At 35.3% G+C, this 15650-nt stretch overlaps 1 protein-coding gene across 2 annotated transcripts; it reads right to left on the bottom strand.

Moving 5' to 3' along the window:
• Nucleotides 1-8895: 8895 nt before the first annotated feature.
• Nucleotides 8896-15124, bottom strand: LOC137640428 (uncharacterized). Of its 2 annotated transcripts, none has more exons than XM_068372985.1 (2): nt 14789-15124; nt 8896-10557 (listed from the first exon to the last, which is right to left on the bottom strand). In XM_068372985.1, the coding sequence occupies exon 2, from the start codon at nt 10351-10353 to the stop codon at nt 8899-8901; it is 1455 nt and encodes a 484-aa protein (XP_068229086.1). In that variant the 5' UTR covers nt 10354-10557; nt 14789-15124; the 3' UTR covers nt 8896-8898. The 2 variants fall into 2 exon arrangements, 1 of the variants encoding a protein (XP_068229086.1); XR_011044347.1 differs by lacking the exon at nt 8896-10557 and adding an exon at nt 14200-14326.
• Between the last annotated feature and the right edge of the window lie 526 nt (nt 15125-15650).

The following is a 15650-nucleotide window of genomic DNA, read 5'->3' on the forward strand; positions in this document are numbered from 1 at the left end:
TAATAATAATAATAATAATAATAATAATAATAATAATAATAATAATAATACTGAAATGAATGAATTTTATAAAAAATTACAACACTTTGAATGAATTTACACCAAAAATAAATAACCCAAAACATGAAATCTTAACAAGAACTTAGACTGAGACAAAAAAATAATACTTTTGAAAATTAGACAACCTCTTGTTTCACTGGAAATTAATTTATAAAGTATCTAACCTTGACAATTAATGACAATAGTTAACCTTTAAAAACTCTAATGATTAAACTCTTATTGAAGTTTACATAAAAGTAACTGATAAACTTATTTTTTTTTTTATCACACGAGGTAATCGAACAGTTAAGCCAAAAGGAATGAACCTCACTGCCCTCACCTAAATCCTACAGGGTCATATATAAAAACTTATATAATACCAGCACGTACAATAACAATCAATTTGAAATAACCTTCACAGTTTCATTAACGTTTGAATACACTACACACGATGCATGTTGGGTAAAAACTTATTCACTCTGGAGAGGAGAGACATATGAGGCACTTGAGATAGAGGATGTTAGCAGTTTTACTGTAACAGGCTGGATCTCTTCTGCTGCAATGCATCCCCAGGGTCGTACATATATTCACTTAATTATTCTAGATCACTCTAGGTTTGGGAGTCTTGAAGCCAGGGGACAGTGCCTAGTGATGTAAGGCTACCAACCATCAGGTTTTAGACGAATACCAACACACAAGCACGGCGACTCTCTCTAAACTAACTTTGTCTACTTCCATCCTTCAATCAATAAAATTAAAATGAAGCTAAGTCTGGGTTTTTTAAGAACATTTTAAACATGGGGAGATCTAAGACTTGCATGATCTCTCGCAAAATATGATGCAATACCTCATGTAAACTTGAAAAATTACATAAGCCCTTGTTCATACCCCGTATAGTTCGTACAACACACTTATTCAAGATTGCATCTGAGTTCGTAACAAAATACGTGAAATAAAAAAGTTGAATGTTAAAAAAATTACATAAATTTATATACTTTGAAATGAATGAAAAATACAACGAAGTGAATGGCGAAAGTCTTATGTAGTTTACATACAATTACTTATACCTACACGAGTGGAGTTCAACTTATGAGCTGGCTATACACCTTTTAAATACAAAAATGAAATACGCAGGACCAGCTTCGTAAGAATATATATGGATGAAGATCAACAAAATATCGTGGTCAAATAGAAATAAATTTCTATCTCACACTGGGATCGAACCTTAGACCCTCCTAATGAAGGGGAAGATCACTTCCAACCATGCCACTAGAGGCTCAAAAGAATTCAGAACCTAATTGCTAACTGCAAATCAGGACTTATCTGGCAAGACACCAGTCTCTCACCAGCAAGTTTTCTTTAACTTTCCAGACCACCAGGTGACTTGCAGCTAGCAGTTACGTTCCAAATTCTTTTGAGCCTCCGGTGGCATCAGGGTTGGATGTGACCTGGTCATTCATTTGAAGGGGTTAGGGTTCGATTCCAGTATGAGTTGGAAATATACATACACACACAAACACACACACACACACACACACACACATATATATATATATATATATATATATACAGCAACAAAGGCAGCCGTTTCTCGTTACCTATAGGACAAAGACCTCCAGCATGTCCAGTCATATCTGAGATATGGACAGTTCATCACCGCGCTGACTAGTGTAGATTGGTGATAGTGGAACATTTCCGTCTGACTGCCCACAGTAAACAAACCTAGTGTGGCTGGCACAGACTACTAAAAATTTGCTGATCAATTACCACTTTTCTTTTGGGAAGGGTGAAAGAGACTTCAGCTATCGAAAGCAGCTCCTCTAGTAGAAGGATACATCAAAACCTGTCCATTGTTCTCTAATCTACAGTAGTGCCATAATCTCTGTTCCATGGTCTTCCACTGTCTTAGGTTTGAGTTCTCTTGCTTGAGGTTAAATTCAAGCACACAAATCTATTCATTTGTCATTCTCTCGTTGTGTTAATGTTTTTATAGTCTATATACAAAATATTTATTTCACTGTGGTTACAGACTTTTAAATGTCTTAGTTTCCCTTGTTTTCTTTCCTCCCTGGGCTATTTTATCCTTTAGAGCACCTGGGCTTATAGCATCCAACTTTTTATAATAATAATAATAATAATAATAATAATAATAATAATAATAATAATAATAATAATAATAATAATAATAATAATAGATAAAACATTATTATTTTAGAATGGATTAGTTGAATGAAACAAACTAGAGGACGGGGAAAATTATGCGAAAAGGAAATGTAGTTTTTGTATATTATATCCAGCAGCATTAGAGCTACAATAGAAACATCTCACCCTTTGCTACTTGAAATAATTCTGGAATGTATATATTTTTCCATCCCTTTTTAACATAATTTGGTGAGACAAATCGAATATAGGAAGAATTGTCATCATGTGTAACACTACGAAAAACACTTTATTAATAGACAAATAAAGGCTACGTGTCTATTGTATATTTTTTTTGTTAAGAATAATTCCAAGGAATGTTTGGACATTTTTATTTGTAAAAAAAAAAAGACAACAAAGAAAAATAAGGAAATAATAGAAATAAGTTAACTCTAAAGAATATGATAACCGAGAGAATCATTCTGTGATTCATAAAATTATAGTTCAGAGACAAAGAATCGGAGGGAGAAATGAATTTTCCTCACAGGAAGATGTAGTGAACAATCTTCATCTGTTGCACCTTTTCCAAATATTCATGAAGTTTCCTTCATTTCCCAAATTAATTGTCAGACATTGAAAATAGAAAAAAAAGAAAAAGATGTCCCAAGAGAGAGAGAGAGAGAGAGAGAGAGGAGAGAGAGAGAGAGAGAGAGAGAATGTCATATTATTCAAGAAATGAAAGTGTTGGATAGTAAAATATACTTTTATATTTCTATTTGTCATAACTGACAGCAAAAGCTTCAAACAATAATATCCTTAAAAGATAAATGAATTTTCAACCTACATCTTGATTTTAACACCTCAATTAATAGTGTATTCAGAATTACGCCAATATATGCAGGTAAAAGGACTAGTTATTATTCTTACTCAAAACAGGTATTTCGGAACAAATAGTTGAGGTTCTTCATTTTCACATTCTGTCTAAGGTGGAGTGCTTCTTCTGTTCCTGTTTTTGTCAGTCAATGTTCTGAATTACAAAACCTTGTATTCTCACGGAAGGAAATTAAGTCATGAAAACGACTCGCATAAAGAACTAATCAAATCCTTTGTCCGGTCTTTGAAACCCTCACTTGAAGAACTGAGGGACAAAGATTTGATATTGCTTCCGTATTGAAGCAATTCAATCAACCCAGACTCGCCTTGTTCATAAAACTTTAGTGAAACCCTTTTGTGTTTCCTATACAGCCAAACTTAATTACATTCAGATTTCAACTGGGATTTTACAGTTTCGAGAAAATAAGTCTCTCTCTCTCTCTCTCTCTCTCTCTCTCTCTCTCTCTCTCTCTCATATATCTATATCCCTATATATATATATATATATATATAATATACACCCATATATATATATATATATATAGATATATATATATATATATATATATTTATATGTATATATATATATATATATATATTTATATGTATATATATATATATATATATATATAGATATATATATATATAAATATATATACATATATATACATACATATATATATATATATATATCACCAAAAAGGAATATGTCAAACACCATGATTATCCTGATTATCTAAGTAGATGGCATATATAGGTGTTATATAGTATCTAATTTAGCATGTTGCATACAGCTCGAGTTTATTTTTTCCCCAAACGGTTGCTTTTTCTAAAATGAAGAAAACTATCATACACTAATAACTATTTTTTTTTTTTAATTCCCATCTTTATTTGTTCTAGTAAAATCTCATTAATATTTCGGATTCGATTATTGAGACATAATAGGACAGTATTCTATTAAAAATAGTTTTCTTTAATTCTTTATGATAGTCTCAATTTTATTCACAATGGGCTTTTCGGGGGAAAGGCTAATGCTATTAATAAATATGTTGGGTCTGTAAAAACTTTATTTTTTTTTTTTTTTTTTTTTTTACGAAGGCAGTAATCTCTAAAATGGATGAAATGTTTTTCATGCGATCTGTATACTATCAGTGACTTGTCACGTTAAATTTTATATCAATACAGAAGTAACTCTGTATTAAACGTAGATAGCATTTTACGAAACAGACTCAGCTGCATACAGCTTCTTATACCCAGTGTTATTAATATTTTGTTTTGTAACGGTGCGAGGGCATTCTCATGATTCATGTGGCTGCAAAACTGGTTGTTATTATTATTATTATTATTATTATTATTATTATTATTATTATTATTATTATTATTATTATTATTATTATTATTATTATTATTATTATTATTATTATTAGCCAAGACACAACCCTAGTTGGAAAAGCAAGGCACTTCTTTTACTAGTCTTGTAAGATAGTAATGTAACTTGAATTTTGATTACACAAATTTTGTACGATCCTTTAGTTTTACCAAGAGTTTCCCAGTTCAGTTTTTGATACATGAATATTGTGTTCATAACTGAAGTACGAGTGAATACATGGCGGAGTTTATATCAGCATATCTTTCTTCGAAAAAACAAGAATAACTCTATTCATATAAAAGTCATTTTATGGGATTTATCAGAATATTCTCGTATATGACCATCAGTCAAAACTGCAAGTCTCAGTCAAAATAGGACTCGAAGAAATGATATGAAATGAAAAAAAATCAATTAGTATTTTCATCCTTCGAAATAAAATTGCTTACAAGATAAAATATGAAGACTTTTATATAAGAAAAACCTTTCTTTGGCTTACGAATATTAGATAAAAAACTATTCGATTGGGAAAAGATTACATATATATATATATATATATATATACATATATATATATATATATATATATATATACATATATATATATATATATATATATATCAACACAATCAAAATAAAGAGAAAAATATTCGTAATGAATAATCGTAAAGCAAAAATAATTTTTCAGCAGAAACAAATAAGCAGCGCCAAAAATTAAAGGTTTTATAAAAATGAACTTATGAATTATAAAACACGTTTTAGAATAGCTTATATGAATAGAAGTCTCGGAAGAAATATCGACGAAAAATTTTCCAGCGAAAAGAAAACAATATTTATTTAGGTAACTGACACGAAATGCGATGAGAGAGAGAGAGAGAGAGAGAGAGAGAGAGAGAGAGAGAGAGAGAGAGAAGAAAGGTTATGGTTTGTTTTAGGAAATTTCTCTGCCAGGTGATCTGCCAGATTGGGGTTCCAGTCCTGCCCAAGCTTCATAGTTTATTGTAGTGTGTGCACCTCATCATCCTTGTGGCTAGAGAAAGGGGTGTTGGGGGAACATGTAGCTTAACCTGCTGAGTCATCAGCAGCCATTGCCTAGCCCTTCGTGATCCTAGCTTGGCTGGAAAGGTAGTTTGACCGCAGAAAAAATGTCCGGGGTATATTCCTTTACCTCCGCCACTTATTGCGCCCTTTAAACCGTAAGCCTTACAACGAAGAGGCCATCTGATTAGTAAAGGCCATTAATTAATTTTAAGATATATAAGGATGGTAAAACTTTATATCTAGATATATTTTACAGGATAAAATCAGACAACATTTTAATTGAGATTAAATCCTTCATCATGATAATTTAGAACTTGAAAAATGCCTATCAAATTGAATAGACACAGAAAAATAATATTCAGGAATAAAAAAAAAGTAGTTAGCATTGGAAAAAAAAAGAAATTATTGATGGATACAATACTCATATTTATTACTGTGTACAGTAACATGAGATTTGTGTATATTATCAAAAATATATTTTCGTTGATCAAGACGTAAAACGAGAACTAGACATTATAATTCATCTCTCTTTGATCCTGCTAAGACCTATAAGTTCTTCATCTCTTAATTCAATAGAGGCTAATTGTTTGCCTAATTCCATTTCTTCATTCTGAAACCTTCCTAATATCATAGACATTAATTACTACTACTACTATTACTACTATTACTACTAATACTACTAATAATACTAATACCAATACTAATACCAATACTACTACTAATACTACTACTACTACTACTACTATTATTAGTATTATTATCGTTGTTGTTGTTGTTGTTGTTGTTATTATTATTATTTCTTTCTTTTTAGCCATATTTAGTTTGGTTAGGGAAAACCTAATGGTAAGAAGGGATAGAAAATAAAGCAAAATGAAATAAGTACCGAGATCAATAGTTCAAGACAAAGCTCTCACAAAATCTTATGAAATAATATAGACATGACGACGAGGATGAGAGAGCATTAGTTCTGATACATCCGTTATTGACTAAGTAAAACCTAATATGATTAAAAAGAAACAGTTTAAGAAAGGTCAACAGTATATGATAATCAATTAATCCAATTGGATTTCTACTGGAAAAAAATGTAAAGAAATTTAGTGTTTGCCATAATGTCATAATCTCTCTCTCTCTCTCTCTCTCTCTCTCTCTCTCTCTCTCTCTCTCGCAATGCAAATCTGTTAGCGAAGACTTTTAACCTATAAATTTTACTTCCAACATATATGAATATTCATAGAATCACACAAACTGGTACGAAATGTAGAGGGAAACAGGAACCAAAGAAATATAGATGATGACAAAAAACGTAGAAAGAGGCCAACATAATATAAAATACTTTACTCACTGAAAGCCGATTGAGGTTTCGTGGCATTTCGGTCGAGCGTCGGTTTTAATCAGAGCGAGCGCAGCTTTGTATTTTCAATATTCCATGCAAATAACTTCCTGGGTATCGCCGACTTCAGAATGAAACGAAAATTTTTTAGACTTTGATCAGAGTAAAAATGCATCGATTTCTCTGGGGAGAGTATGCCTCTATATAGTTTTGAAGTCAAATCATTTAGTAATCTACAAAAAATCCTCCATTAAGACACCTTATGCAGTATATTTTTCGAATGTTACGTAAAAATACCCTTTGATATGTGCAGTGGAACACTATATAATGTCTATAGTAAAACTGTGTGAATAGTCTTATTCAAGAAATTCTTATTTGTCTTTTATTTATTCGTATTCCATCCATATCTATTTGAAGTTTGCGTATCCTGTCAGGTGTTTAACAGATATCGTTTAAGACCCCCCCCCCACAAAAAAAAAATTAAAAAAAATAATAATTAATGTTTTTTTTTCATCTCCCAGAAAAAGAGGGAAAACTTAAGTTTCAAAAAATCCCTTCATTGAGCGTAGTTTTGAAGACTTTCCCGTGGCTCTTAGTGTAGGAAAATAACTAACTCTTTTAATAGTAATTTTGATGAAATCTTCTCAGAGAAAATCTGATCTAAAAAAATCTAAAAAATAAAAAAAAAAATCCATAAAGAAGATGTAGGTTTGAAACACTCTTTGATGGGGTTACGGTTGAAAACATTCCTGCAAAAAAAAAAAATAATAATAATGATAATAATAATAATAATAATAATAATAATAATAATAATAATAATAATAACAATAATAATAATAATATCTTGGTAGGAGACCCTCCTTCAGGCAGGTGGAATTGAAAATAATGGCTGCTTCGGCAGAATTTAATTTTAGGTCCAATTTTTCTATTCTTCGGACTATTTGTTTCTCAGGGTTGCTACATATAGCTACTAAGTGGGCGAAGTTCATCAGGTAGAAGGATAAACAACAGGTTAAGTTTGGAGTAATTATTGCAGTAACAAATGATACTCGAAAATTACAGTAAGTCAAGTTAGGAGTTGCGACGCGTTTCGGAACGGCTGGTTCCTTCTTCAGCCGAGAAGTGAGGCTCTGGCGGAATCTGGGTCCTTATATATGCCGAGTCTGGTTCGTAGAGAAGGCCTCGAATTTTCTGATTGGTCGAGCGGAGGTCCCGAATTTTCTGATTGGTCGAGTGGAGGTTGTAGGTGCTGGTGGCAGGTGCACGACGAGCTCTGGTATGATTCCTGGTGTGAGAGGTAGGAAGGGATCCTGGATCCTGATTGGTCAAGGCGCGCTCCAACCCAGAAAAAGATTCAGGCAAGCTCCTCTCCCGCTCAGTGGACTGGGCTGAGAAAGGTATCCAAGCTCTCTGATTGGCCGAGGCGCGCACCGAGACAGGCTGGGACTCAGTCAGCCCGTTCCTACGCTCATCAGGCTGAAATTCCGGGCCATGTTCACCGCCAAAATTCACGTTAGGTCCGACGATTTCTTCGTTTGTAGAGGTGTCACGATCGGGGTTGTCTTGATTCTGGCGGTCTGATTCTTGATTACGTACATTAGTACGTCGACATGATGGTAGCAGGAACATTTCTTGTGTGGTATTCAATGATGGTCTCTCACTTTGGATAAGCAGGGCTTCCAAAATTCATAAACGCCTGCTGTCCTTGGCGCTACCGATAATTTCAGTGTTAGCAACGATGTCCGTCCTGCTAATCTGTGAGTTGTGTCGTTGTAAAGCATGATTTTTGATGGCCCCTTGCTGCACGTGGCACGGGATCCTTTTCGAGAGCTTCATAGTAGTCATTCCTATGTACTTGCCGGGGCATCCACGGACTGGGCATTGGTAGGAGTAGACCACATTAGTCTTCTTCAAAGGATCGTTCTCGGGGGGCGCTGGGTTATTCTTCATAATCAAGCTGCGTGTTTTCCTTGTCTGGTAGTAAATGATGAGCTTTACTTTCGTGTTCTCGTCGGTGGGTGAAACGTTATTTTTGATGATGTCCTTGATGGCCTTTTCCTCCCGTTGATATTCGGAGTGTGTGAGGCCTTTGTAGTATAGTCTGATGTCCTTAGGTCCGTTGTTGGAGGTGTCGGACCTGGCTGTGGTGTCGTTGGATTCCTGGCAGGCATTTGTCGGACCCTTCCACCGAAGGGGCCCCGTACCACTTATCTATGGCTGTCCTCACTTCTCGTTGAACTTGCTTGTTACTAGAGCCGTTGTTGATGAGGATCTGTGCGGTCCTTTCCAGCTCCTTGTGGGTTTCAGTCCAAGTCGAGCAGTGGGACAGGGCCCTACGGACAAAGGCCTTGATGGTCGAGGCCTTGTAACAAGCAGGACACTCGCTATCTCCGTTAAGACACATGCCCAGGTTAGTGGGCTTAGTGTAGACAGTAGTCTGGAAACCTTCGTCGGTAGAAGAGATCAAGACGTCCAGGAACGGGAGGCGGTTGTCAATGCTATGTTCGAGGGTAAAGTGAAGGACACTGTTATCCTCGAAGGTTCTTCGTAAGTTTTCAATGGCGTTGATGGAAGTGGCCTTAATGAAGGTGTCGTCGATGTAGCGGAAGTAGACGGCAGGGCACTCGAGTTGGGAGAATACCCTCTCCTCTATCACGCCCATATAGAAGTTGGCAAAGAGCACGCCCAAGGGTGAGCCCATTGTCACGCCGTCCTTTTGCAAGTACGTATGTCCCCTATGGGTGGTGAAAGGGGCCTTTTTAGTACAAATAGCAAGGAGAATTTGAAGGGCTTGTTCAGGGATATTCAGTTCGGGAGTCGTCTCATCCCTGTAGACTCTATCAGCGATGAGGTCGATAGTTTCGTCGACAGGTACGTTGGTAAACAAAGATTCCACGTCCATGGATGCTATGACCCCCTCGCCACGTACGTCCTTGATCCTCTCTAGGAATTCGGCAGAGGAGGCCACACAGTGCTGGTCGGGGACATATGGCGTCAGGATTGTGTTTAGTTTCTTAGCCAGCTGGTATGTGGGCGTGGGGCATTGACTGATGATCGGTTGAAGTAGGTTGCCTTGCTTGTGAGTTTTGACGTTGCCGTAAAGGTAGCCTGGTCCATAATGCCCCGAGATCATAGGCAGGTGCACGGCATTGGTGGCAACATTGATAGCCTCGATAGGGCGGTTTGCTTCCCTTTTAATTTCTTCAACGGGGTTGCAGGTGAGGCGCTCAAATTTAGTCTGGCCTGCGAGGATGGTGTCCAGTTTATCGTGGTATTCGTGGGTGTTGATTAGTACGAAGGCGGCTGTCTTGTCGGCCCGACGAACGGTGACTTCAGCTACTTTCTTGAGTTCTTTTGCAGCAATTTTCATTTCTTTGGAAACAATACCGCTGCTGTACTTGCCCTTATCAGTAAGGGCCTCGGCAAGTAGAAGCGGCTGAAGGGCGTCTGTCATCCGAAGGGCACCACGTTCTTGTAAGTTAAGGATAGAATCTATCAATAATTCGATCTCCAGACGTTTGTCGGTAGTTCTCGGTCGGGAAATGAAGTGGCAGTTAAGGCCCATCTTAAGAATCTGCTCCTGGGCTGGTGTAGGGGCGTAGTTAGAAATGTTAATATATTCTTGGCGGACCTCTGGGATCCGCAGCTTCCCGCCGTTCAGGTTAACAAGTTTCTTTAGGATGGTCCTCCTCCTCTTCTTAAAGTCACTCTCCTTAAGGACTTGTAGGGCATAGATGATGTTGTTGGGGTAGCTCAGGCCACTATGTTACTGGAATGTTAAGCAGATAATTCAAGACAAATTATTACTAGAAGAAAGAAATAATCATAAAAGATGACATTCATAATTAAGAAAAAAAAATGAAGACAAAAGGAGAAAATACTATGAAATACATGCAAGAATACAAATTTTAGCGTTTAGTCCTCAATAATAGATTGCCTTATTGCCTTATTTTTTGTTTGGGTTCCACCAGGTCCCTCAGTGTGAGGCACCTCGTATATCCACCAGAGAGTTGCTAATACATCTTCCGGTGTATTTTGCATCTTCCAGTCTTGGATGGTCTGGGATGCATCTTAGGTATTTATCGAGCTTATTTTTAAACGCATCTACGCTCACTCCTGATATGTTTCTTAGATGAGCTGGCAGCACATTAAATAGTCGCTGCATTATCGATGCTGGTGCGTAGTGGATTAATGTCCTGTGCGCCTTTCTCAGTTTACCTGGAATGCTTTTTGGCACTATTAATCTACCTCGGCTTGCTCTTTCTGATACTTTAAGCTCCATGATGTTTTCAGCAATTCCTTCTATTTGCTTCCATGCTTGTATTATCATGTAGCGTTCTCTTCTCCTTTCTAGACTGTATAGTTTTAAAAATTGCAGTCTTTCCCAGTAATCAAGGTCCTTAACTTCTTCTATTCTAGCAGTATAGGACCTTTGTACACTCTCTATTTGCGTAATATCCTTTTGGTAGTGTGGGTACCATATCACATTGCAGTACTCGAGTGTACTACGCACATAAGTTTTGTAAAGCATAATCATGTGTTCAGCTTTTCTTGTTTTAAAGTGTCTGAATAACATTCCCATTTTTGCTTTACATTTAGCCAACAGTGTTGCTATTTGGTCGTTGCATAACATATTCCTATTTAAAATTACACCAAGGTCTTTAATTGCTTCCTTGTTTGTGATTGTCTCATTATTAGGTCCTTTGTATGCATACACCATTCCTTCTCTGTTTCCATAATTTATTGATTCGAATTTATCGGAGTTAAATACCATCCTATTTATCTCCGCCCATTCATATATTTTGTTTAGATCTCTTTGTAGTGAGTTCCTATCTTCATCACAAGTAATTTCTCTACTTATTCTTGTGTCATCGGCGAAACTTCTCACTACGGAGTTTTCAACATCACAGTCTATGTCTGAGATCATAATAACAAATAGCAGTGCAGCTAATACCGTACCTTGGGGCACACCAGATAGTACCTGGGCTTCATCTGATTTCTCGTCATTTGCAACCACTATCTGTTTTCTGTTTTGCAGGAATTCTTTTACCCATTTTCCTATCTTTCCCACAATATTATGCTTTCTCATTTTTTTCTCCAATATGTTATGGTCTACCTTGTCAAAGGCTTTTGCAAAATCTAGATAGATCACATCTGTGTCTTTTTCATTTATCATATTATTGTATATGTTTTCATAGTGAGCTATCAGTTGGGTCTGTGTACTTTTTCCAGGTACGAAACCGTGTTGACCCATATTGAACAAATTATTTTTGACCAAATGGTTCATTATTTTCTTTTTTATTACCCTCTCATACACTTTCATAATATGTGATGTTAGACTAACAGGTCTATAATTGCTTGCCTCTAGTCTTGATCCACTTTTGAAGATAGGGGTTATATAAGCTAATTTATGTTTAACATATATCTCGCTCATATCTATACTCTGTACAGTATCAGGTGAATTCCTCTGAAATCTCCGAGATCGTAATGCAGAGACAAAGACGGGAAACAAGAAATGGAGTTTCGTTAAAGTAAGATCTACTAAACGTGCCTCTTCTGCTGCACATCATCAAAATATTCATGGAATTCCCTCTTCTTCACAACTTTAATTAGCAGCCCATAAATTTGAGAGAGAGAGAGAGAGAGAGAGAGAGAGAGAGAGAGAGAGAGAGAGAGAGAGATCAAGTTGACTAGAAAAATTCAAAGAAGTAGACTGTTGCTCAGTTGGTAAGGAGTAATGACAATCCAATTATATATACATATACATATACATATACATATACATATACATATACATATACATATACATATACATATACATATATATATATATATATATATATATATGTGTGTGTGTGTGTGTGTGTGTGTGTGTGTGTATACACACAAATGTGTGTGTCTGTGTGTAAGTGTTTTTGCGTGTGAGAGAGCAGGGTTGTATGTTCATATGTATCGGGATTCGCCCTTGTGAATAGTTCTTCATGTATATATGAGGAAATGATTTTTAAAGTAAGAAAAAGTTTATAATGGATTTTTACGGTATTGTTCTTAAACATTTCTTTAAAATAGTTTCTTTGCTTGCCAGATAATAGCACGAAGAATTTGTAATATATTCCATTCCCCCCTCCTTGAGAAGTGGCTCATCAATTTCTTTCCTCCAAGAGATTTACCGCGTCTTTTAATTTGAGAGCTGGAGGAAAGTTTGTAATGTGCCGCAACATCCATTTTGTTACTGTGTACACACAATGACGTTTCATGTTTCAGTCCTTTTCAATTTTTCAAAAGCAGCTATTCTTCTTTTACTTATTCATAGAAACAAACCGTAGATAAACATTTCGATGGTAGTTGATATCCATTATGTAAGTTTGCATAATCATATTTAATGGTACCTCTGGAAAGCATGTCCTGTATCAGCCAGCCTAATATCAACTTATAAACAGCGGAGAGATATTCAGATTGGAAACAAATATGTATATATATATATATATATATATATATATATATATATGGGTATCTGACATCGACACAATAAGGTTTCCAGCAATCCACGTGAGGTTTTTCACAAAAGTTTGCCACTCGAAAAATAAAAGAAGGGTTACATATCGTTTCTCCACAAAATCATTCTTGAAATGTTACTCCCAATACTTTAACAATTGCTTACATAAACACGAAATATTACAGATTTTTCGTCATCGTTACAACTTGATTATTTTTCAGTAAACGACTTGTTCCAATGAAATATTTTTTCAAAGAAAATGCCTAGTCTTTTCCGATTCGTTGCTTTTAATTTGAAAATTGAAAAATACAATGGACCCTATCAAGAATTAAACGATGAAAAATAATATGAATTGAAGAAAAGGAAGGGTCCAATTCGGATAAGAGATTATAGTTTTCTCTCTCTTGTCACATATAAGTTCCTTGAAACTTGATTTACAGATCATATCTCAACCCACGTTCATCTGGGTAATCAAGGAAATGACTGACAATCAATCAAGCAAGACCAATGTGACCCCTGCCTCCAAAACCCCATCCTCCATACCCCACAAAAACTCCATAGGTAAAAGGGACACTACGTGCGATCTTTTTCTAGTGGACATCTATTTAGACCTGATTGGGAACAGAATTCAGTAGCGATAGCGTGGGACCTCTCTTAAGACAGTACTTAGCTGCTATGATGAGGACGTTAGATTCAAAATCTTTTAAATTATAATCTCAACATTAAATTATTGATTCATAAGTTTAACGCAAAGCTAAAAGCTAAGGCACACCAACTCTTGAAAAAAGTTATCTATACAGGAAATTTTAGTAATAAAACTCAAACAAAATAAAACTCTTAAATTTAATTAAAGGTTTCAGAATAGTTTTTTTTTTTTTAATTTATGTTAAATATTTCTAAATTTCTTGAAAGGATGTTCGGTTTGGGTAACTATAAAAATCGTTTGAGAGTATCCTTAGGAGGACCGACCTTGTGTCAAAGGGTAACGACAAGGGGGTGAAAGTTTCGGTCCTTCCCAATTTCCCGCAACTTCAAGAGAGCCCTGAAGAAAAACAAACAAACATTCTATTACCCCCTAATAATAATAAACTTAAATAGTAACGACAAGGGGGTAACAACTGCAAAAACCTAAATTAGCATAAACATCTCTAAAAATAAAATAAAGAATTAGAGTTAAAGGATCCTTCAAAAACTTATATTTATATATAGGAACATTACTTCAATGAAGCTGATCCTTGAAATTAGATTTTCGAGATGTTAAAATAAACGAATAGTATCCGAAGATAAAACAAATTACTTACAGATTATCATGTAGTTTTTTATGCTTCAATAGGTATATATTTAGTTTAATAAGATATGTTAATATGAATCAGTAAATATAACGATTAAATTCAGGACTATTAAGCAAGTTTGCAAATAAGTGTGCCATCATTTCCATTGGTGAAATGTTAAGAAGGCTAGGATCACTTTAGAAATAGACACCCATCTTTTCGTTGTGACGTACCTTAAAGCCTTATCGGCACCTCGGAAGTTCGGCAATAAATGAAGTATATCCTGTGTTTAAGATGGTAAGAGACATGTCTTCGTTGCTGGCAAGACTTGAGCAGGAGTGGTGATTTGGGCACAGTTCGTTGTAATTAGCCGTCCATTATTAATATAACCGTCGAGCTTGAAAGAAAAGCAACCGGCTCTATGTTGATTCCACCAACCAAACCAACTAACTGACTGGTACGAATTTTCCAAACGGACTCCACTACGACTGTCTCAGCTGCTCAGCGTTTCCTTTCCTCGGAAAACAAAAGAAACAAACAGTAGTAACTGCTCGTTAACAGTTGTTATACCTTCGAGACTTAAAAGGTTTTTACCGTCACAACGAAAATATAATTACATATTCCCTTTATAAGCTCGAAGTAAACATAGAAAAACTCAGTTAAATTTACTAAATTATACTAATGATTACATTATTCAAATTAACAATAATTAAACCAAATATTAAACCTTTAAGAACGCATTATATAAGAACAATGATAAATAGAAGAAAAACATAAGTGATGTAATAATTTTACATCATTCTCAACACTCCAGGGAAGGGATTCAGTCTTTTTACAAAACATGTAAAAAGTTGAATTTAAAATGAAAACATGCATATTTACAATTACATATTTACAAAGTTATCAAACCATCTCAGTCTTGGAGCACATGCCTAGTCCTTTTCTCTGACTCGACTGCTGCCCTTCTCCTTGACCTTCCTCTAAATTTAGGTTTGGCATCTAATTCCTCATTAACTGAAGGATTGATCTCTTCAGCAATATCGGGTTTTAAAAGAGGGATGAGACTGGTTATATGCCTTTTCACCAGTTCATTTG

Source organism: Palaemon carinicauda, chromosome 5 (assembly GCF_036898095.1).
Source record: "Palaemon carinicauda isolate YSFRI2023 chromosome 5, ASM3689809v2, whole genome shotgun sequence".
In the NCBI taxonomy this organism is placed as follows: Eukaryota; Metazoa; Arthropoda; class Malacostraca; order Decapoda; family Palaemonidae; genus Palaemon; species Palaemon carinicauda.